Source organism: Tupaia chinensis, unplaced genomic scaffold, assembly GCF_000334495.1.
Source record: "Tupaia chinensis unplaced genomic scaffold, TupChi_1.0 Scaffold000360_1, whole genome shotgun sequence".
Taxonomy (NCBI): domain Eukaryota; kingdom Metazoa; phylum Chordata; class Mammalia; order Scandentia; family Tupaiidae; genus Tupaia; species Tupaia belangeri.
In genome coordinates this window covers 2,787,635-2,806,890 of record NW_006159856.1, presented here as the reverse complement: position 1 = coordinate 2,806,890, position 19,256 = coordinate 2,787,635, and the positions used below count along the sequence as shown (strand labels likewise).

At 40.4% G+C, this 19,256-nt stretch overlaps 1 protein-coding gene across 1 annotated transcript in view; it reads right to left on the bottom strand.

Annotated features, from left to right (window-relative positions):
• HTT (huntingtin) overlaps positions 1–19,256 on the bottom strand; it is a gene marked incomplete at its 5' end in the record, with an annotated part of 208,048 nt that overhangs the window by 39,266 nt on the left and 149,526 nt on the right. Inside the window, 8 exon segments of the mRNA XM_027773593.1 lie at positions 2–97; positions 461–674; positions 4,314–4,436; positions 5,217–5,355; positions 7,186–7,262; positions 7,885–8,061; positions 8,195–8,374; positions 9,975–10,116. Coding sequence (XP_027629394.1) covers positions 2–97; positions 461–674; positions 4,314–4,436; positions 5,217–5,355; positions 7,186–7,262; positions 7,885–8,061; positions 8,195–8,374; positions 9,975–10,116 — 1,148 coding nt within the window.

Sequence of the window (19,256 nt, the reverse complement as noted above, 5' to 3'; positions counted from 1 at the left end):
GGAAGATGCAAATAGCAGGGCAGTTTGGAGACCACCACCAAATACTGTGCCAGGGCTCTGGCCAAAGTTGTCAGGGACTGATACAATGTGGGATCCCCTGAAACAGAAGACCTTCATGGGTAGGTGTGACTGTGACCACAGGCCCTCTACCTCTTTGAAAGGCTGTCAAGCAAGTTCACGACATCATTCCTCAGGAGGATGTACATCCACATTTCCCCTGGATTTTATCTAAGCCTCGCTGTAGGGTTTAGAACCCTGACCATGTCAGTGTACAGCAAAGTGTCAAACACACAAAAAGAAATTCAGAGCCAAGAACACCAGTGCTGTTTCTCAGTCACCTTTACAATTGTTTTCAATGTATGGATCAACAATGTTCATTATATATTTGCTTGGTGCAAAGTACTATACTGGCCCTACTAAGCTTTTTAAAAATACATATGGAAAAATTTCTTATAATTACCGAACAGATCGTTCAACTTGCTCCAGTAAGCTGTGGATTCCACAGGTAGAAAGGGCTGGAAGACTTGATGGACAGAAGGAAGCTGCTGAACAATGCTGGACACACGGTCGAAAGTCACCCTGCGAGCTGCTTCAAAAAGGGGACTCCTTTGGCCACTAGAAATCTCACTCACGCCTAGGCTTAAGCATGGACCTAATAGGCTTAGGTTGAACTCCTAAAATCAGAACATTACAGGTTAAATAAAAAATAACAAAAATTCTAAGCTTTCAATCAGGCAAGAAAACACAATGGAAGAAAAGATAATGCAAATGCTTCTAAGATAACACAGACTGGTAGACCATAAAAAATATTTTAAAGAATTTAACAGCCATAAGAATATAAAGATCTTTGTTAAAAATTGACAGATATGGCAATATCCTTGGTTTGATTATCACACACTGCATATATGCTTTGATAAACTATATTGTATACCATACATACCAACAATGAAATGTAAGAAAGAAATTATAAATAAAGTTGGAGAAAATAAAAAACATTCCGTCCGTTACAAATATATGAACAATTCCACTTAACATATACTCAGTAAAAATATATTTTTGGTCTCTTTTGGGTACTTTCTTTTTTCATTTTTAAGATTTTCTCCACAGAGAGAGGTAAGTGAAAAATCACCCTCAGGGATGGCCTTGCTGCAATCCCTTCTCCAGGGATTTTGGGCACACATGCACACACACTCAGTGTGATTTTTTTAAAAGCCACTGGATCTGGGACTTGAACTGTAGTTAGCTATGTGGGAATCCAGTACCTTAACTACCATGCTACCTACTGGCCCTGGGTACTTTACTCTTTAGTTTTTTAATATTCTTGGATTTGTTTGCAATAAAATTTTTAGTATGACAAAATTTTAATGGTTAAATCAAAGTTAACATGCCACCCGAGAAATCAGTGAAACACCAAACATTCCTAAAGTCTGAAAAAGATGTTCCAAAGCAGCTGTTATAAGGCAAAATAGCTACATAAATACCAACATTTTCGTTGGAAAAATAGCATTTCATATGACAATTTGTATGCTGTATTTTGCTATCTTTTTCTTTAAGTCATTTAAGGATTTTGAGGGCCAATTCTTTAGGTAGAATATCAATCTTAGTTTAAGACTCAGAGAAGTACATTTCATCATCTGTGCCCAAAACTGAACCTACTGAACCTTTAGAGCTGTTAAAAGTCCAATTTGCAGGGGCCAGCAGATGGTTATGGTGGTTAAGGTGCTGGACTCCCACATGGTCAACTGTGGCTCAAGTCCTAGAATCACACTGGATGCGTGTGTATGCATGCTCAAAATCCCGAGAAGATGGGAACCAGCAGTTAGTGTAATGGCTATGTTGCTGGACTCCCACGTAGTCAACCGTGGTTCGCGACCTGGAATGGGTGGTTTAGAACTGACGCCGGGCGCGTGTGCGTGCGTGCCCAAGATCCCGAGAGGAGAAGGGATTGCGACATGACCATCCCCCCGGGGGATGATTTCTCACTTTCTGTCTCTATGTCTCTCTCTGTCTGTCTGGCGAGCGCACACACCCTATAGCGAAAAACCTCTCCAAAAAAAAAAAAAGAAAAAGAAAAAATCCCGAGAAGATAATGGAGGACAAGGGATTGTGTGTCCATTCCCTCTGGGGTGGATGATTTTTCACTTTCCCTCTCTTTGGGGAGCACGCATGCCTTATGGCAAAAAAAAAAACACAAACAAACAAACAAAAAACAAACATGCACCCAGCCACGGCGAGGGTGTGGGTCTCATGTCAGAGACCTGCCTGCACAAACCTGCTCCCCCGCGGGGCTGAGGGCAGGGCCCGGTCTCCCTGCAGGGCTGTCCCTGGAGGTCTGGCCGTCTGTGCTGCTGCGTCTTCAGAACACCAGCACTCAGTCATTCCATTATCCAAGTCCCTTCCCAGGGCTATGTTGCTGGACTCCCACGTAGTCAACCGTGGTTCGCGACCTGGAATGGGTGGTTTAGAACTGACGCCGGGCGCGTGTGCGTGCGTGCCCAAGATCCCGAGAGGAGAAGGGATTGCGGCATGACCATCCCCCCGGGGGATGATTTCTCACTTTCTGTCTCTATGTCTCTCTCTGTCTGTCTGGCGAGCGCACACACCCTATAGCAAAAAACCTCTCCAAAAAAAAAAAAGAAAAAGAAAAAATCCCGAGAAGATAATGGAGGACAAGGGATTGTGTGTCCATTCCCTCTGGGGTGGATGATTTTTCACTTTCTCTCTCTTTGGCGAGCACGCATGCCTTATGGCAAAAAAAAACCACAAACAAACAAACAAACAAAAACACACACCTTAAAAAAGAAAAAAAGCCCAATTAGCAGACCTGGAAAAATATAATAAATTGGTCACTAAGCAAATTTATCATTCAGCAAGATAGCTTTCATTATATTTTCATTATATGGGTCTTAAGGGGCCAGCAGGTGGCATGGTGATTAAGGCGTTAGACTCCCATATGGCTAAACATGGTTCAAGTTCTGGATGTGGTGACTTGCTTTCTCACTTTTGTTCTGTCTCTTCTCTCTCTCTGGTGAATACATGTACTCTATAGCAAACTTTAAAAAATAACAATACATGAAATAAGTAATTAATTTAAAAGTGATAAACTGAATTCTAACAACTGATTTTGAGCCAATTCTTTTCTTTTTCAAGTGTAGCTTTTATTTTCAAATTACATAACCAACAATCAGTACTTCAGAGCATACTGTTGTATGGTCTTGACCTTTGCACTTGTCTTCAGGAAGACCTGCCTCCTTCTGTGAACCACTTGCTTAGCTGCCTTCCACCTCCCATGAATTCACCTTTCTAGGTCCCTGCTTCTTCATTCTCATGTGATATACATCAAGGCAGGGCAATATGTAACACCAAAAGGGTCTCAGCTTCCTGACCAAGCAGGTCTGAGAAGGAACCACGTTGAGGCTGTGGCTGAACGATACTTAAGAGAGGCCTGTCTCACAGGACCTGCCTAAAGAATGGAGAACAGGGACACCAACATTTTGCAAGGCTTCTTGGGCCAACTCTGCACAGTATGCCCTTTAGAATCTGGGGAAGAATAGGAGATAAATCTCGCTACATTGAGCAGCCTACTTTACCATGCAAGATCAATTTTTGGAACACCATGAACAAGTTTTTTAAATCATGTATTATGATACCAATCCAATACCTTTCTCTAGTTACTATGAGAACAAACAATTAAGAGCTGAATGTAATCGGAATCAGTAGTTAGCTTAATAGCTATGTCATTGGACTCCCATGTAGTCGATTGCGGTTCAAGTCCTGGACCCGGTGGCTTAAACTCATGCCGGGCGCGTGTGCGTGTGTGCCCAAGATCCCGAGAGGAGAATGGAGAAGGGATTGTGGTGTGGCCATCCCCCCGGGGGTTGATTTCTCACTTCCTGTCTCTCTATCGCTGTCTTTTTGGCAAGTGCATACATCCTATAGCAAAAACAAACAAACAAACAAACAAAAAAACAACAACAACAAAAAACACCTCTCAAAAAAACCTCAAAACTGACTGTAATCTAAGACCACCCACGTAAATGCATAAAAGGTCAAATCAAAAAAATTTGCCTCTTTTTTGGGTTGTAATGTGGTTGATATAATGTGCTTTCTTCTGAATTACAGTCCCATTCTCTGCCTAGATTAGAGTTGATCCTAGATCCCACTGCTAACTGGATTAGAGTCCTCCCTATACCCCATCCCCATTTGGATCAGGGTCCTCCTACCTTGTGTTGTCACACTGTCAATAGTGGACTACATGATGATAGAATAAATCCCGCTTGGAAGGGACAAGTGAGAGCTAGGGATCCCCTTACCGAATTCATCATGAAGGCACTCATATCTTCCGCAGGGATCCGATTCACTAGCTCTGCACCTTCCAGCAGTGCAGAATCTGACCTGGTCCAACACTGGGATTTGACAAGACGGATATACCAGTCCTAGGAAGAAGGAGGAGGAGGATAAGGGAGACAAGATTGGGCAGGCCTTCCAGGGGCTGCACCTGCCCTAGACTCTGCAGAAGTCTGGCTAACACTGGGCCTCAGGCTGGCTGTGTGGAACACTCTGAACCTACAGTTCACCAAAACAAAGTAACTTTTCCTTTGGACTTCCTGGACCTGCATGGGTGCCTTTTTCTTCTCTGCCTTCACTTGGTGAACTGCCACGTCAGCTAAAGTGCTGTGGGCTGGCAGATCCTCCTCGTTGTCCCCTCAGCCCTCTGCCCTTCCCTCTTTTAATACTGCACCTACAATGCCTATCGGGGTGTCTGAGGGTAAGGACCACACACCAGGGGTGTTGGCAGTGAGAGTGCATCCTCAGAGAGGGTCAGATGTTAAGAGAGGGAAGCGGGGCAACTGTATTGACACATGCTTGAAAGCCTATGCAGTCATGAGCCTGCAGGTCATAGCTGACCTGTTCCTGATTCACTCATTACTTATGTGACTCCCCACATTTCACCTTGAGTCCTAAGCTAGTATTGCCACTCTCACTAGGACCTTTCCCACCTTCCCCTTCCCCCCAGTATCTCTACCCTGTGCTCCAACTGGAATAGCTAACAACCTGGGTTGAGCGCCAGGACATCCTGTGTCCAGAGACTCCCCCCCCACCCCCCAGGCAGATACTTTGGGCTGCCACAGATGAACAGAGCCACTGTGGGCATCCTGTCTTTCTCTCTCTGTCTCTGTCTCTCTCTCTCTCTCTCATACACACAGGAAAGACACTCTGTCTGGACTCACTGTTTCCAGTGACATGTGCCCATCCCCGTCCAGCGGGTGGGAAGTGATTGGAGGAGAGGGGCTAGCTGAGTCTTGTACAAGGGATAGACGAAACCTGTCCAGCAAGGAATAGAGCCTTTGGTGTCTGAAATACAAACACAAATGAAATTATAGTATAATTTATTCTCAACTTTGCAAACCAGAGTTATAAGAAATATACAGTATAAGGCAGGACTATTAGTGGCCCCTTAAAGCACGATGCAGCTTGTTTAAAATTTTCTCTTCTGGCACCAGCAGATGGCATAACAGTTACATTGCTGGACTCCCACATGGTCAACTGTGGTTTGAGTCTCAGACCTGGAGGCTTGAGACTCACTCCAGGTGTGTGTATGTGCATGTTCAAAATCCTGAGAGGAGAATGAAGAAGAAGGGCTTGCAGTGTGGCCATCTTCCCTAGGGAGTGATTTCTCACTTTCTGTCTCTCTGTCTCTCTCTGCCCCTCTGGTAAGTGAACACGCCCTATAGGAAAAATCTCAAAATCAAACAAAAAACAAAACAAAACCTTTCTCTTCAACACTCAAACAGGTCATGATGCAAATTCAGGCCTATCTACCACAGTTTACACTCTAATAATGTTTTTCAGAAATTTCACTATACGGTGCATGCACTCGCCAGAGAGACAGAGAGAGACATAGAGACAGAAAGCGAGAAATCACCCCCCAGGGGGTATGGTCACACCACAATCCCTTCTCCTCCATTCTCCTCTCAGGATCTTGGGCACGCAAGCACACGCGCCTGGCATGAGTTTTAAGCCACCGGGTCCGGGACGCGAACCGTGGTCAACTATGTGGGAGTCCAGTGACGTAGCCATTACGCTAACTGCTGGTTCCCCAAAAATTTCATTTATATTCAAACACTGCAACAGGCAACACAGTATAAATAGTTAATAGCATGCTTGAATAGATCATTTATTCTAAGGTCCAAGTGAATGAACTCTATTTAATCTCCCAGTAAGATATAATTTACATCAATTTATGAACATTTCATAAAAGCACCTCATTTGGCACAAGATATTTATAACCTTTTTCATCTGGACTGAAGACTAAGTCTAGGGTCAAAAAAGAAAGAAAAAAAAGAAAAGTCTGATCTTCCACCATTTGCTATGAGAATGACAGCTTCATAATGCACGTTGGTCCCACAAACTGAAAAATTGTTCTGAACCGTGGACTGCCCACGACATTGTGTCCCATCTCATCTAAAGACACCATCAACGGATACTCTGAAATCACAGCATAAGAATTATATTCTCTCTCACACTCACACACACACACATGCACAGATAAGCACACATACATTTTTGCCCCATAGAGAATAAGAGGTAAAAGCTTCTCTTTATTTTGTACTTTTTATTTATTTTTATTCATTTCATAAATATACTCACATAATAGATGTAAGGATTTCTGATCAAGACTTACAGAAGACTTAATAAACAAAATTAGGTAATGAAATGGCTATGAAGAAAAAAAATTTAACAAGATGCAGATATAATTCTTATATGTCAAGAATTAAATAATCTCTTTCAGACTAGCCAACTCTTATTTAGCAATTATAATATGGTTTGTTCTTGTTAAGATAAAGCTGATAATACATATTCCCATTCATCACAAGACAATGAAGAGAAGCACTATAAATACCTTCTACCTCTCAAATATCCAACAGGAGTGTAAGCATACCTAGATGTAACACTGTCACTGATGTGATACTTCACTGATGTGATACTGTCACTGTTCTTTACTTTTTTATAAAGTGAGACCCAATTGTTTTAAATTCACGAAGGTGTTCTTACATCACTTCTGTAATAAACTCAATTCTAAAATACAGCAATTTCTCATCTGGTAAATGTATTCTCTACAAATCTCAGTCTTTGGACGCAGGGCTATCCAAATGCAAGGACTGTCTGTGTGTCCAGCCTTACCTCTGAGCAAGCCCGCTGCTCTGCAGGTACTCCTGGATTCTGTTCAGTTCTTCCACTGGCAACTGGGCCAAGCTGCTCTAAAGTAGACAAGAACACGTTAGTGGGTTTGTAATACATGATAAACCAAAATAACTGTGCAATCATTTGAAAAGCATAAACTGAGGGGCCAGCAGGTGGCATGAAGGTTAAAGTACTGGATCCCACATGATCAGCTGCAAGGTTTGAGTCTCGGACCCGATAAGTCTCAGACCCAGTGGCTTGAGAATCACTCCTGGAGTGTAAGCATGCATGCCCAAAATCCCAAGAGCAGACTGTAGGAGAAGGGACTGTGGTGTGGCTAATTCTCCCTAGAGGGTGACTTCTCTCTCTTTAGCACCCCCCCTCTGGTGAGTGCATGTGCCATATAGCAAAAACTTTAAAAAAAAAAGAAAAAGAAAAGAAAAGGATAAACTGACATCTATAGCTTTATGGTAACAAGAACAAACAAGAAAAATGACAAGAAACGACTGAATAAGATGTAAAAGGAATGGCAAGTTTGTACATGTTACACATATTTCTATATTATGTATGCATCTATCAGTGGCCATATGAAGACCATGCCTGTGGAGAAAAAACATGGCCAATTGTTTTGTTTGCCTTTCTAAGTTTTTAATAAAAATCATTATGAAACTGTTTCACTGTTTTTTTGTTGTTAAGTACCTGTAAATTTGCAGCCAAAAGCATTTCTACTCGGCGACAGGCGAGGGTATCAACCATGCGAGCCAGCACACGGAAAGGGGTGCACAAAAGCCTGTCCACATACAGGGTGAGCACAGCACCTGACTGGCTGAGATGAATCCCTTCCAGGCACTGGAGTGTTTTCTTCAGAGTGGTGGGCTGATGTTTGAGAAAAGAAAAGGAGCAGACTGATGACTCTGTTAACTAGAAACCATCAGTTAAAATATTCCAATATCCCAGTTTTAAGGCAAAGAAAACTGAGGATGTCAATGTTGGCAGTATGAAGACTTACGGTTGAAAGATTTTCACAGCGAGACTGAATTGCCTGGATGAAAAGGCCACTAGCAGCGGAATTTCGGTGGACAGCACTGATGAAGTCCTGCACTGGAGGCTCATGGGACAGACTGATCAGATCCTGAACATGATTCACAATGAGCCACGTCAAATGCTCAGAGTCGTGGAGGTTCTGACACTGGGAAAAATATAACAGAAGACTCATTTTCAAGTAGCCAAGAAGAGAATAGCTGCTAATGTCAGCGGAAAGGCCAGAAGTGGGAGGAAAGGAAAAATCAATTCCAAACATAAGCCTTACTGAAAATACATAGTGCTTGAACACAAGTAACTAAGGAGGCAGGATCATCAATTCCAAGAACCCGTCACCTTGGACCATGCATGAAGTGGAGACCTGTGAAGTCAGGCCTCAATGGGAAGGTAGAGTACAGCAGCTCACTTTCTAGAGGTATAGCGAATGGCCAAAGGTCCAAAGATGAAAGGACCCTATGCTTCTTTCCATGAGGAAGTTAAGGAGCAGCTGCCTATGGGCTCTTGCAGGATCCATAGGAAGGAAGGGGCAGTGTGAGAAGTCACATGACCTGCATGAGTGACTGGACTAGCGCACCTTAACACACGGGAGCAGGGAATATTCTCTGTCCCTGTCATTTTCTGTTCACTCCTAGGCTTCAGGCCAACAATAAATTCAGTGACTGAGCACTTTCCAGTCACTCTTTCTCCAGTTTCATAAGGTTCAATAGAAAAAAAGACTCACTGTAACTGCACAGTTTTCACAGATTTCCTTAAACCAAAATATGAATGGATCCCACGTATTAAATGAATCTTAGGTGAAGACATTTCACGTAAAATTTATAAGAAAATAAGAAATATCCATTTTGAACATATGTGGCCTTTTAATCTTAATTCACAAATTCTTCTGGAAACAAACTATAAAATGTGATCGATTCCTTGACATGTAGTTAATGATTAACATTTTTCATCTGGGATCATTTGACAGTATTAATTTATAAAATACCTTTTTTCCTGCATTTATTAGAAAAACAGCACTATATAATTATTTCTTAAAAGTAGAACAAGATAGAAAAACTACTTCAACATCAAGAATGTAAAGCAAAGAGAATATTAATTGTTACACGATAAAAAAAGCCTGTGTAATATCTACTCCAGCTGAAAAAGTCTGCTTCCTTTTCTGAGTCAGAATTTTTAACACTTGCTATAATATGTGCCAGCAGTATATAGAAGATATCCTGTTTGTAACAAAGAAATGTGTATGGTTTTCTGTAGGTACGGAAAAGTATTATATTAGACCAAACTGTAAGAGCAAGCTATCTTTCAGTAACATGATTACAAGAGAGCTTCTTTTCTTTTGTGGATGTGGTTTTTATAAATTCTCTATGATAAACATGTGATGCTAGTTTTATGGTTTAAAAACTCTACCAACTTATTTTTGAAATGACTATTTTTTTATTACTCTATTGCTTTCCTCAAATTAACAAAAATACCCAGCATGATGTGTGTGGCAAGAGCAGTCACTCAGTATTTACTCAGTCGGTGGTGCTAAATGAAACCTTTTGCAGGCCGTCTTAGAAATCCAGTAGAAGGAGGGTCTGGTTTTTAATTACGCTGGATCAGAATTAAACATTATTTTCAGTTTTTTAGTTTTGATGAGGCAGGTGGTGGGAAGTCTGGGTTTCTGGAGGGTCCACAAAAACATCTATATAGGGTATTTTCCAGTCCTCTGTCTCCTCCCCACTCCCCTTTATAAACAACTTCAAACTTACAACATAATCACAGAAGAGAATGAGAGCCCCTCTTCGCACTATTTCTCTATTGCACATTCCAAGTTTGGCTGCCAAGTCAGAGTCTTCCTCCTCTCCAGACATCTGGGGACTAAGCAACTTCGTGCTGGACAGACTGTGTCTTCTAGAAGAAGCACGGATGCATTCACAATGTGTCTGGTATGGCAGTGAGCTTTGCAAATACTGAAGATGATTATATTTAACTCTAGTTTTAAAATGGACACAAGTTATTTTAAATATTGCCAAATCCAAATGACGTACGTTAATACACACTCAGTAATCGTTTCCTGATTATAATAAAACATACATGAAAATAAAAATAAAGAAAACAGGACATAATGGTCAGACAATCAAAATGCTTGACCAAAGGGCAAAATCCACCATTAAAGCTGCATGTTTAATCAGCACTTTTATTTCAAAACTCACGCTGGCTATGTTTGATAATATGACAATTTCTTTCGAACTCCCGCCTGCTATGGTAGTTATCAACTGAAAGAAAACCTTCATGCTTTCATACTTTACTATTTATTTCCCAGTGAAACATTACTGCTCTACATGTGTCCACAATATATATGAAGAAAACCCTTTTTAAAAACATTTCTTCCCTACCAGTGAAAGCTACTTCACATCATACTTACTTCTCACTTCATTTATATATTTTTCCCCCCGAGAGTGCATACACTTGTTGAAGAGAGAAAGTGAGAAAGCACTGCCCCTTTTCCCACGGGCATTTCACGCCACAATCCATGCTCTCCCATTTCTCCTTCCTTTTGGGATTTTGGGTGCACGCCGGTGTGCTTGTGCACATGCACATGCTCTCAGAGTATTTTTCAACCTGCTGAGTCTAGGACTTGGACTGTGTTGTTGGCCATGTGGGAATCAGCCACCTTCACCACCACACCACCAGCTGGCTCCCCGGCTCCTTTTTATAAATACTTGAGATTTATAAATATTGAGATTCTTGATTCCAGCCGAAACACTTAAAACATAAGCATTGTCATACACTCAAACTGCCCCTCTGACTTCAAAGTCTGACCTAAGACCAAGTCCTTCCTGTGGCAGCAAAGAGTCTGTGCCATCTTGTACAAACAGAGGTCACATCAAGGCAGGAATATTCTGTAATATGTCAACTTTTCCTGTAATCCTTCAGGCTTTAAAAGAATTAATATTAATAATATTAATAAAATTCTACAGATTCAGACATTCTTTAAACTACATGTTTTCAAACTGATGAATGGATAAGCCAACTGTGATGTGTCCATATAATGGAATATTGCTCAGTTATCAAAAGAACAAACCACTGATAGGTTCAAACACATGAATGAACTGAATATACTGTGCTTAGAGAAAGTCATATTCAAAAGGCTACATACTAGGACCAGGAGTTAGTGTAATGGTTATATCGCTGAACTCCCATGTAATCAACCGAGGTTCAAGTCCTGGGTCTGGTGACTTAAGCTCACACAGGGCGCATGTGCGTGCGTGCCCAAGATCCTGAGAGAATAGAGGAGAAGGGATTGCGGTGCAGCAATTCCCCCTAGGGGGGTGATTTCTCACTTTCTGTCTCTCTCTTTCTGGTGAGCGCATGTGCCCTATAGCACACACACACACACAAAAGCCTCCCCCCCAAAAAAGGCTACATAGTGAATGATTCTATTTCTATGGCACTCTGCTATGAGCTAAACAGAATGACAAAGCATGGATCAGTGGTTATTGGGGACAGAGGGGAGATGACGGAATTATGCAGAGACAGTAATATTCTCTACCCTGATGTGGCGGTGGTGGTTACCTGACTACAGTTGGTACAGAAGAGTACATTTTACAGTGTTGTAAATTATATGCCAATTGAAAAACTAACAGACTCAGTCTAGTAGTGTGTAGTCAGTAGCAAACTGAACTGCAGTACTGGAAGTCAAATGACCCACCACAGTTCAGATCCCTGGATTGGCCTGAAAATATGCCATACACACATGAGTGTCCAAGATCCTGATACACTGGAGGACGAGGGAAAAGGGACTATGGTATGAGACTCTGTTAAGGGTGCTTCTTTCTCTCGTGAGTCCACATGGCTATCATGAATTTTTAAAAAACTAAAACAGGACAATACAAAACTTAAACCCTCCCTCTCCTCAGTTACCCATCCTACCAATCCCAATGTGACTTATATTCAAGCTGTGATTTTTGCATTTTGCAATACAAGAGTAATTCAAAAAGCTTGTGGAAAAATATATTGAAAGCATGAGTTTATTTTGGTGTAGGAAAATTGAAATTCACACACAGTTTTTCACAGTATGTGTTTTCTATGAACTTTATGAAGACTTGCATATAGCCATAGGGTAAAGAGCCTCCAACAAACCCAAGGCAGGTTTTGCAGCAGACATAAAGTTCAATGGCAACCTAAATCTAGCCTCAGTTTGCAACACATGCCACCTAAACTCTAGACCAGATGACAATGGCAAATGAATGTCCCAAATCCAGGCCAATGTCCCAAGTACACTACTCAGAAAGGAATAAGTCGGGAAGTGACCAACATGTCACAAGAGACCACAACATGCATCACAAATGACTCAGTATGGACAGGACTCTAAGAGCCCACCCAAAGGTGAGTCATATTGAAAATAAATCAGGGGTTGGTAGGTGGTGTGTTGGTTGAGGTGCTGGGCTCCCACATGGCCAATTGTGGTTCAAGTCCCAGACCTGGTGGCTTGCTTTCTCATTTTCCCTCTTTCTTTTTTTCTCTCTGGTCAAATTAAAAAAAATTATAATAATGATAATAAATAAAATTAAATAATTCTTTTATAAAAAAGAAAGTAAATCATAAATCCACAGGGACAGTCTAAGGACCAGACAAGAGCAGGGGCCACTTGGGGATCTCCTGGAACAGTGCACCCCCCTGTGGCCAAGAGGAGGAGCTTGTCTGGGAGCCAGTGTATGAGGATAGAGCATTTATCGAGGATGCACGAAGGCAAAGTGGGTGAGCACTAGGAAGTTCTGCAACAACAGAAGAGATCAACTTTATACCTTTGAGTCTACATGTAAAACAGCAGTGTGTCTTCTATTGCATACTTCTAGTAATTCATTTTTATTATCTTAAGGAGATAAAAAGATAATCATCACTCACCACACAGCTGGAGAAACACTGTCTTAGAGCAAGGTTTAAACAGAAACAGTTGTTTTTTCCCTAAGGGTCATTTTGTACAGGGGTGGTTTTCCCATTCAAACATAGGGAGACTTTAAGGACTTTCATACTAAAGTACTTACTTTGTTAATTATTATTTTCTTTAATTTTACCTGTATATGACTGATAAGGAACTATTGTTTTTTAAAAAATTAATTAAAAAAAATTTTTTTAAATAGTTTTTTAAAAATTAACAGATATGTTAAAAATTCATAAATCTATCAATTTAGTGCAGGAAAATAAAGGGGATAAAATAAAAGGTTATTAAAAAAGGAAATCTGAGAAACACTGTCACATAGCAAATCACCATCATTTATAAAGCTGTAGTCTTCCCTTAGACAGCTGAACAGGTGACCTGCCATATTCTAGATTACACACATTTATTTCTTTTAAATCTACTTAAGCATTTTGTTATTCTAATTCAAGGACACAATTCTCAGATATAAAGGTTTCGGATACAACCTCAGAGTAAATAGCCCTATCTATTAGAAAAGCAATGAGTAGGCAAGACCAAGGAAGCCCTGAAGTTCCCTATTCTGAGTACTGACTATTGAGAATACTTGGTAAACTCCTACCAACACAGACAGAACTGAAATACACATGAAAAGAGATGGGCACACATAGCAGCAGAGATGGGCACCGGGAGACAGCAAATGCAGACCAGAAACACAAGAGCTTCTCCTCCCAGTTCACCAGCTAGGTGAAGCTACCTAATCCTGAAAACATGCTTCACTTACAGCACTCTGAGGAGCAAACAGGGCAACTTATATCTCAGACACTAATCAGCTTTCAAAGCTATTTGGACTTTTTAAGCATTTAAGTTGCATGAAATCATCTTTATCTTCACTCACCTTTAAAAAGGTGAGTGAAACATTTACAGTGAGTAACATGTAATAGCTATGTAGTTTTTGTGTTTTAAATGTTATCAAGTGATAAATGTAAAATGGTTCCCTGAGGTAAAATATTTCAGGAGCAATTAAGGAGGAGGCATCTCTGGATTCCAAGAGATAGCATACAAACAAAATGCTAGCTGCAGGCACTCAGAGTATCAGTGCATTCAGCCAGAAAAAAGCAACATGAGGCACACAGACCGAAAGCAAGGGGTAAAAAGTCTTTATTCATATATGACATACTCATATATGTAAAATTAAGAAATCTACAAATAAGGCTTAATAGAACTAATAAATGAATTAAGCAAGGTCACAGGATACAAGGTTAATAGAAAGTCAACTGTATTTCTAAATATTAATAATAAATTGGTATTAGATAAAAAAAAAAATTTAAGTACCATTTTAAATAGCATTCCAGAACATGAAACAGAGGGTTAAGTTTATAAAACATGGGTAACAGTGTGCACTAAAACCCACAACACATTACCAAACTGTTGTGGCAAATTAAAGACCTAAATAAATGGAAGAAAAGACCACATCCATAGGTGAGATGATGTAGTGTTGTTATAGTGTCAGTTCTCTTCAAACTAGTCTATAGATTCAATGCAATCTCCATCAAAATCTCAGTATACTTTATTTGTAGACATTTACAACTTGATTCTGAAATACAGATATGGAAGTAAAAAACCTATAATAGTCAAAATTATTGAATTGTCGGAAAAGTCAAGACGTATTTTTTCTATGTTTTTTTCTGCAAAAATGCATCATGACTTTTCTGATAACCCAATATTTTGAAAATAATAAACAAAATTGGAGGACTTGACTATTTGAGATCTGTGATGCAGCTAAAGTAGTAAGTAAGCAGTAACAGCACTGGCATAACGATAGATGCAGATCAACAGAAATGAACAGTGAGTCCAGAAATAAGTCTACCTATATATGTTCAATTGACTGCTAAGAAAATTACTTAGGTTGTTCATCAGAGAAAGGGTGGCCTTTTTAACCAATAATGCCAAAAGAACTATCTATATGGACGGGGGAGACAGGAGGATGTTTTTTTAATCCTTACGTTTTATCAAACACAAAAATCGTCTTGAAATAGATCCTAGATCTAAAGGTAAAAATCTAAAACTATGGACCTAGCCACAGTACTACAAGCAGAGGACCCCACTATGGGGTGGCTGAGGCTGCTGTGAGGCCTGGATTTAGTTCCTCCCCCAACCAAAACATGTCAGGTGTGGTGACACATACGTATGATCCTAGCTCACTAGAAGTCCGAGGCAGGAAGATCACATGTCAAAAATACCTGTATTTATTGCTATGTCTCCTCTACCAAACCTCCCTCACTAAAAGACAAAACAAACAAACAAAAAACTACACACTAAAGTTATGAAAAGTCTTAGAAGAAACCATAGGAGAAAATCTTCATGACCTTAGACTATGCAAATGTTTTGGATTAGATAGAAAAAAAGTACAACTGAGGAGAAAAAAACTGACAGACTGGATTTTATAAAAATTTAAAATGTCTGCTCTATGAAAGAAACCATTAAGAAAATAAAACAGCAAGCCAAAGAATGAGAGAAAACATTTTACATTAAATCTGACAAAGGACTTACAACCAGAATACACAATGAGTTTACAACTCAATAACATGACAAATAGTCAAGGTAAACAAAAAAGAAATGACAAAAATATTGGAATACATACTTCATAAGATACATGAGTGGACAATAAGCAAATGAAAATATGGTCAATATATATTAGTATCAGAGAAATGCAAATTAAAATGACAACACCACTATTCAGCTACTAGATTGGCTAAAACAAAAAGCACTTGTAACATCAAGTACTGACAAGGATATTGAACAACCAGAACACTCAAATATTATCTCTTGTACTTAAAATGGTAAAGCCACTCTGGAAAACAGTTTGGCAATTTCTTTTAAAGTCAAACATACTTACCATACAGCTCCATGAGTATCTACTTCTAAGTATTAACCAAGTGAAATAAAAACATATAACCATACAATTTCAAAATGTCAATAAAATCTAAAATAAACAATTTCATCAATTAAGTTGAATTAGTTTGATTAACCAATTTAAAATAAATAAAAGCAGGGATAAATAGAGCAATTTATTAACAATTATGTGATACTCATTTCAGGTATCAGACTACCAAAATGATTACAATGACTAATTCAATGACAGCTGGTAATGGGAAATAAGGTTAAGTCACAAAATAAATCTTATCCTTGCATCTAATATCCCTTTTGGAAATACATTCCAAAAACATACAAAAAATAGAACAAGAATAAAGATTTGTGTATGTGTGTGTATGTGAGAAAGTGAGACTCTGTACATTCCTATAAAAAAAATTAGAAACAGGGAACCAGCAGTTAGCGTAATGGCTATGTCGCTGGACTCCCACGTAGTCGACAGCGGTTTGCGTCCCGGACCCCGTGGTTTAAAACTCATGCCAGGCGCGTGTGCGTGCGTGCCCAAGATCCCGAGAGGAGAATGGAGGAGAAGGGACTGCGGCGTGACCATCCCCCCTGGGGGGTGATTTCTCGCTTTCTGTCTCTATGTCTCTCTCTGTCTGTCTGGCGAGCACACGCGCCCTATAGTGAAAAACCTCTCAAAAAAAAAAAAAAATAGAAACAGTCTAATTGTCTAGCGAAGAGAGGAAGAGAGCCTGGCAGAAGTGTGTTAAAGTTTCCAAACGCAGTATCATTAGAAATGGCAGTTTAAGCTGTAAAGGTGAAGACAGCAGAGTTGGAGGATCCTCTATGTGTGCATGTGTTGTTTCTGGCTTGTAATAGTGGGCAATTTGTTTAACTTCTCTGGGGAAACAAGTTGTGTAATCCATAATATGAGTGTATTACCAGAGGCTTTAATAACTCATAATGGAAAGCCCTCAGAATCTTATCTGGCACTTAGTGCTATAGAAGTACTCACCTGTATGTGAAAGGTCTTTACTATCATATTATTATTGTTTCTATTAATATTAGGGTAAACAAATCATTAACTCAAGTTAGTGCTGGGAATTCTAGGGGAGCAATGGCAAACACAGGTCCCACCCAAGCAGGGCTTCTGGTCTAGTGTGAGAAACAGATCAAATCATCACGCAAATATCAGCCTTGACACTTCTGAAGAGAAGCACACAGGAGGAGAGGCAAAGGTGGGGGAGAACAGATGAGATTAAGTCAGTCAAAGAGAAAAAAAGGGAAGGCTCCCCTGAAGAAGTGTTACTGAGCAATGAATCGAGAAGCAATGCCATCTAATTAATATACAAAGGGAAATTTTAAAAAGCCTACTATATCAACTCTAAAAAGCTAGCAATAAATAAATACAATAAGGGACCAGCAGATGGCATAATGGTTATGTTGCTGGACCCTCACATAGTTAACCACAGTTCAAGTCCCAGATCCGGCAGCTTAAAACTCATGCTGATTGCATATGCATGTATGCCCAAAATCCCAAAAGGAGAATAATGGAGAAGGGACTGCAGCGTGGCCATCCCTCAGGGGGTGATTTCTCATTTTCTGTCTCTCTGCCAAGTGCATGCACCCTATAGCAAAAATTCTCTCTTAAAAAAAAAATAAATATAATAAAAACAAAGTCTGTGTCCTACATCCCATTCATTCTTGCCAACGCAAGGGTAGCCCTCACTCCTGTAAGCCCAAATCTGTGATGCAGCTAAAGTAGTAAGTGAGCAGTAACAGCACTGGCGTAACGATAGATACGCAGATCAACAGAAATGAACAGTGAGTCCAGAAATAAGTCTACATATATATGTTCAATTGACTGCTAAGAAAATTACTTAGGTTGTTCATCAGAGAAAGGGTGGCCTTTTTAACCAATAATGCCAAAAGAACTATCTATATGGACAGGGGAGACAGGAGGATGTCTTTTTAATCCTCTACTAGATCACTGTGCCATTCTCCCTTTCATCTAGAAAACCTCCCTCATGACCCCATCTTCCTCTAAAACAAACCTCCTCCTAGGACTGTATATAGTTGCTATCTAAAAGGTCTCTCCAATATCTCTTCTCCTTAACTTTTATTTATTTATTTATGGAGAGGTTTTTGCTATAGGGTGTGTGTGCTCGCCAGAAAGACAAAGACAGACACTGAGAAAGCGAGAAATCACCACCCAGGAGGGATGGCAACGCTGCAATCCCTTCTCATTCTCCTCTTGGGATTTTGGGCACGCGTGCACATGCGCCTGGCATGAGTTTAAGCCACCGGGTCCAGGACTCGAACCACGGTCGACTACACGTTAGTCTACCGATACAGCCATTACACTAACTACTGGTCCCTCCTTAACTTTTATTTTGAAAACTTCAAACCAACAGAACTGAGAGAATAATTAAAGTGCTCTTCACCTAAATTCAACTACTACTATTTTGCCACCTTTGGGCTCATACATGCCCTCTATAAGCACATACATGCACACACAACACACACACACACACACACAATACATATTCTTTGGCTGTACTATGTGAAAGCAATTTCTTGATCAAGACACTTCAGCCTAAATACTTAAGCAGGTACTTCCTAGAACTCCTCATAACTACAAAGCAACAATTCATACAGCGCTCATATTTAAATGTCCTAATACCCTAGTAATGTCCTTTCTGGCCTTCAGATGCAGAACTTCATCAGAATCATAGATCATACATCTGGTCCCTTTGTTTCTTTCATTTCTGGAGAGTCTGGGTCAGTTCTTTTGTAAAAGACACACTCTCTCACTATCAGACTGAGGGTAGTCTTCCCACTTCCTCTTAAATCCCCAACAGTGGGGCTTCTGCCCTCATCACTCACCACCCACCAATGCAGAAGGAGTGGAGAGAAGAAGACAGAGAGGAGTTGAGAATCACTGACTTGGGTACTCACTAGGGTTGTGGGCTTTCTAACCTTCCTTCTACCTACCCCAAACCTGCTATTATCAATAGTAACCCGGGTTCCCACCTTCTAAGTCTTGACTGGTACAACTCAATCTTGAATGTTCATTAAACTCTCTTCAGAAGCCTGTTGAAAACACAAGTGCGGGACCAGCAGTTGGTGTAATGGCTATGTCACTGGATTCCCATGTAGTCGACCACAGTTTGAGTCCCAGACCTGGTGGCTTAAACTCACATAGGGTAGCCTGCCCCCGCCCCACCCCCCGTGGGCAGCGCCTGTGCGGGCCGCC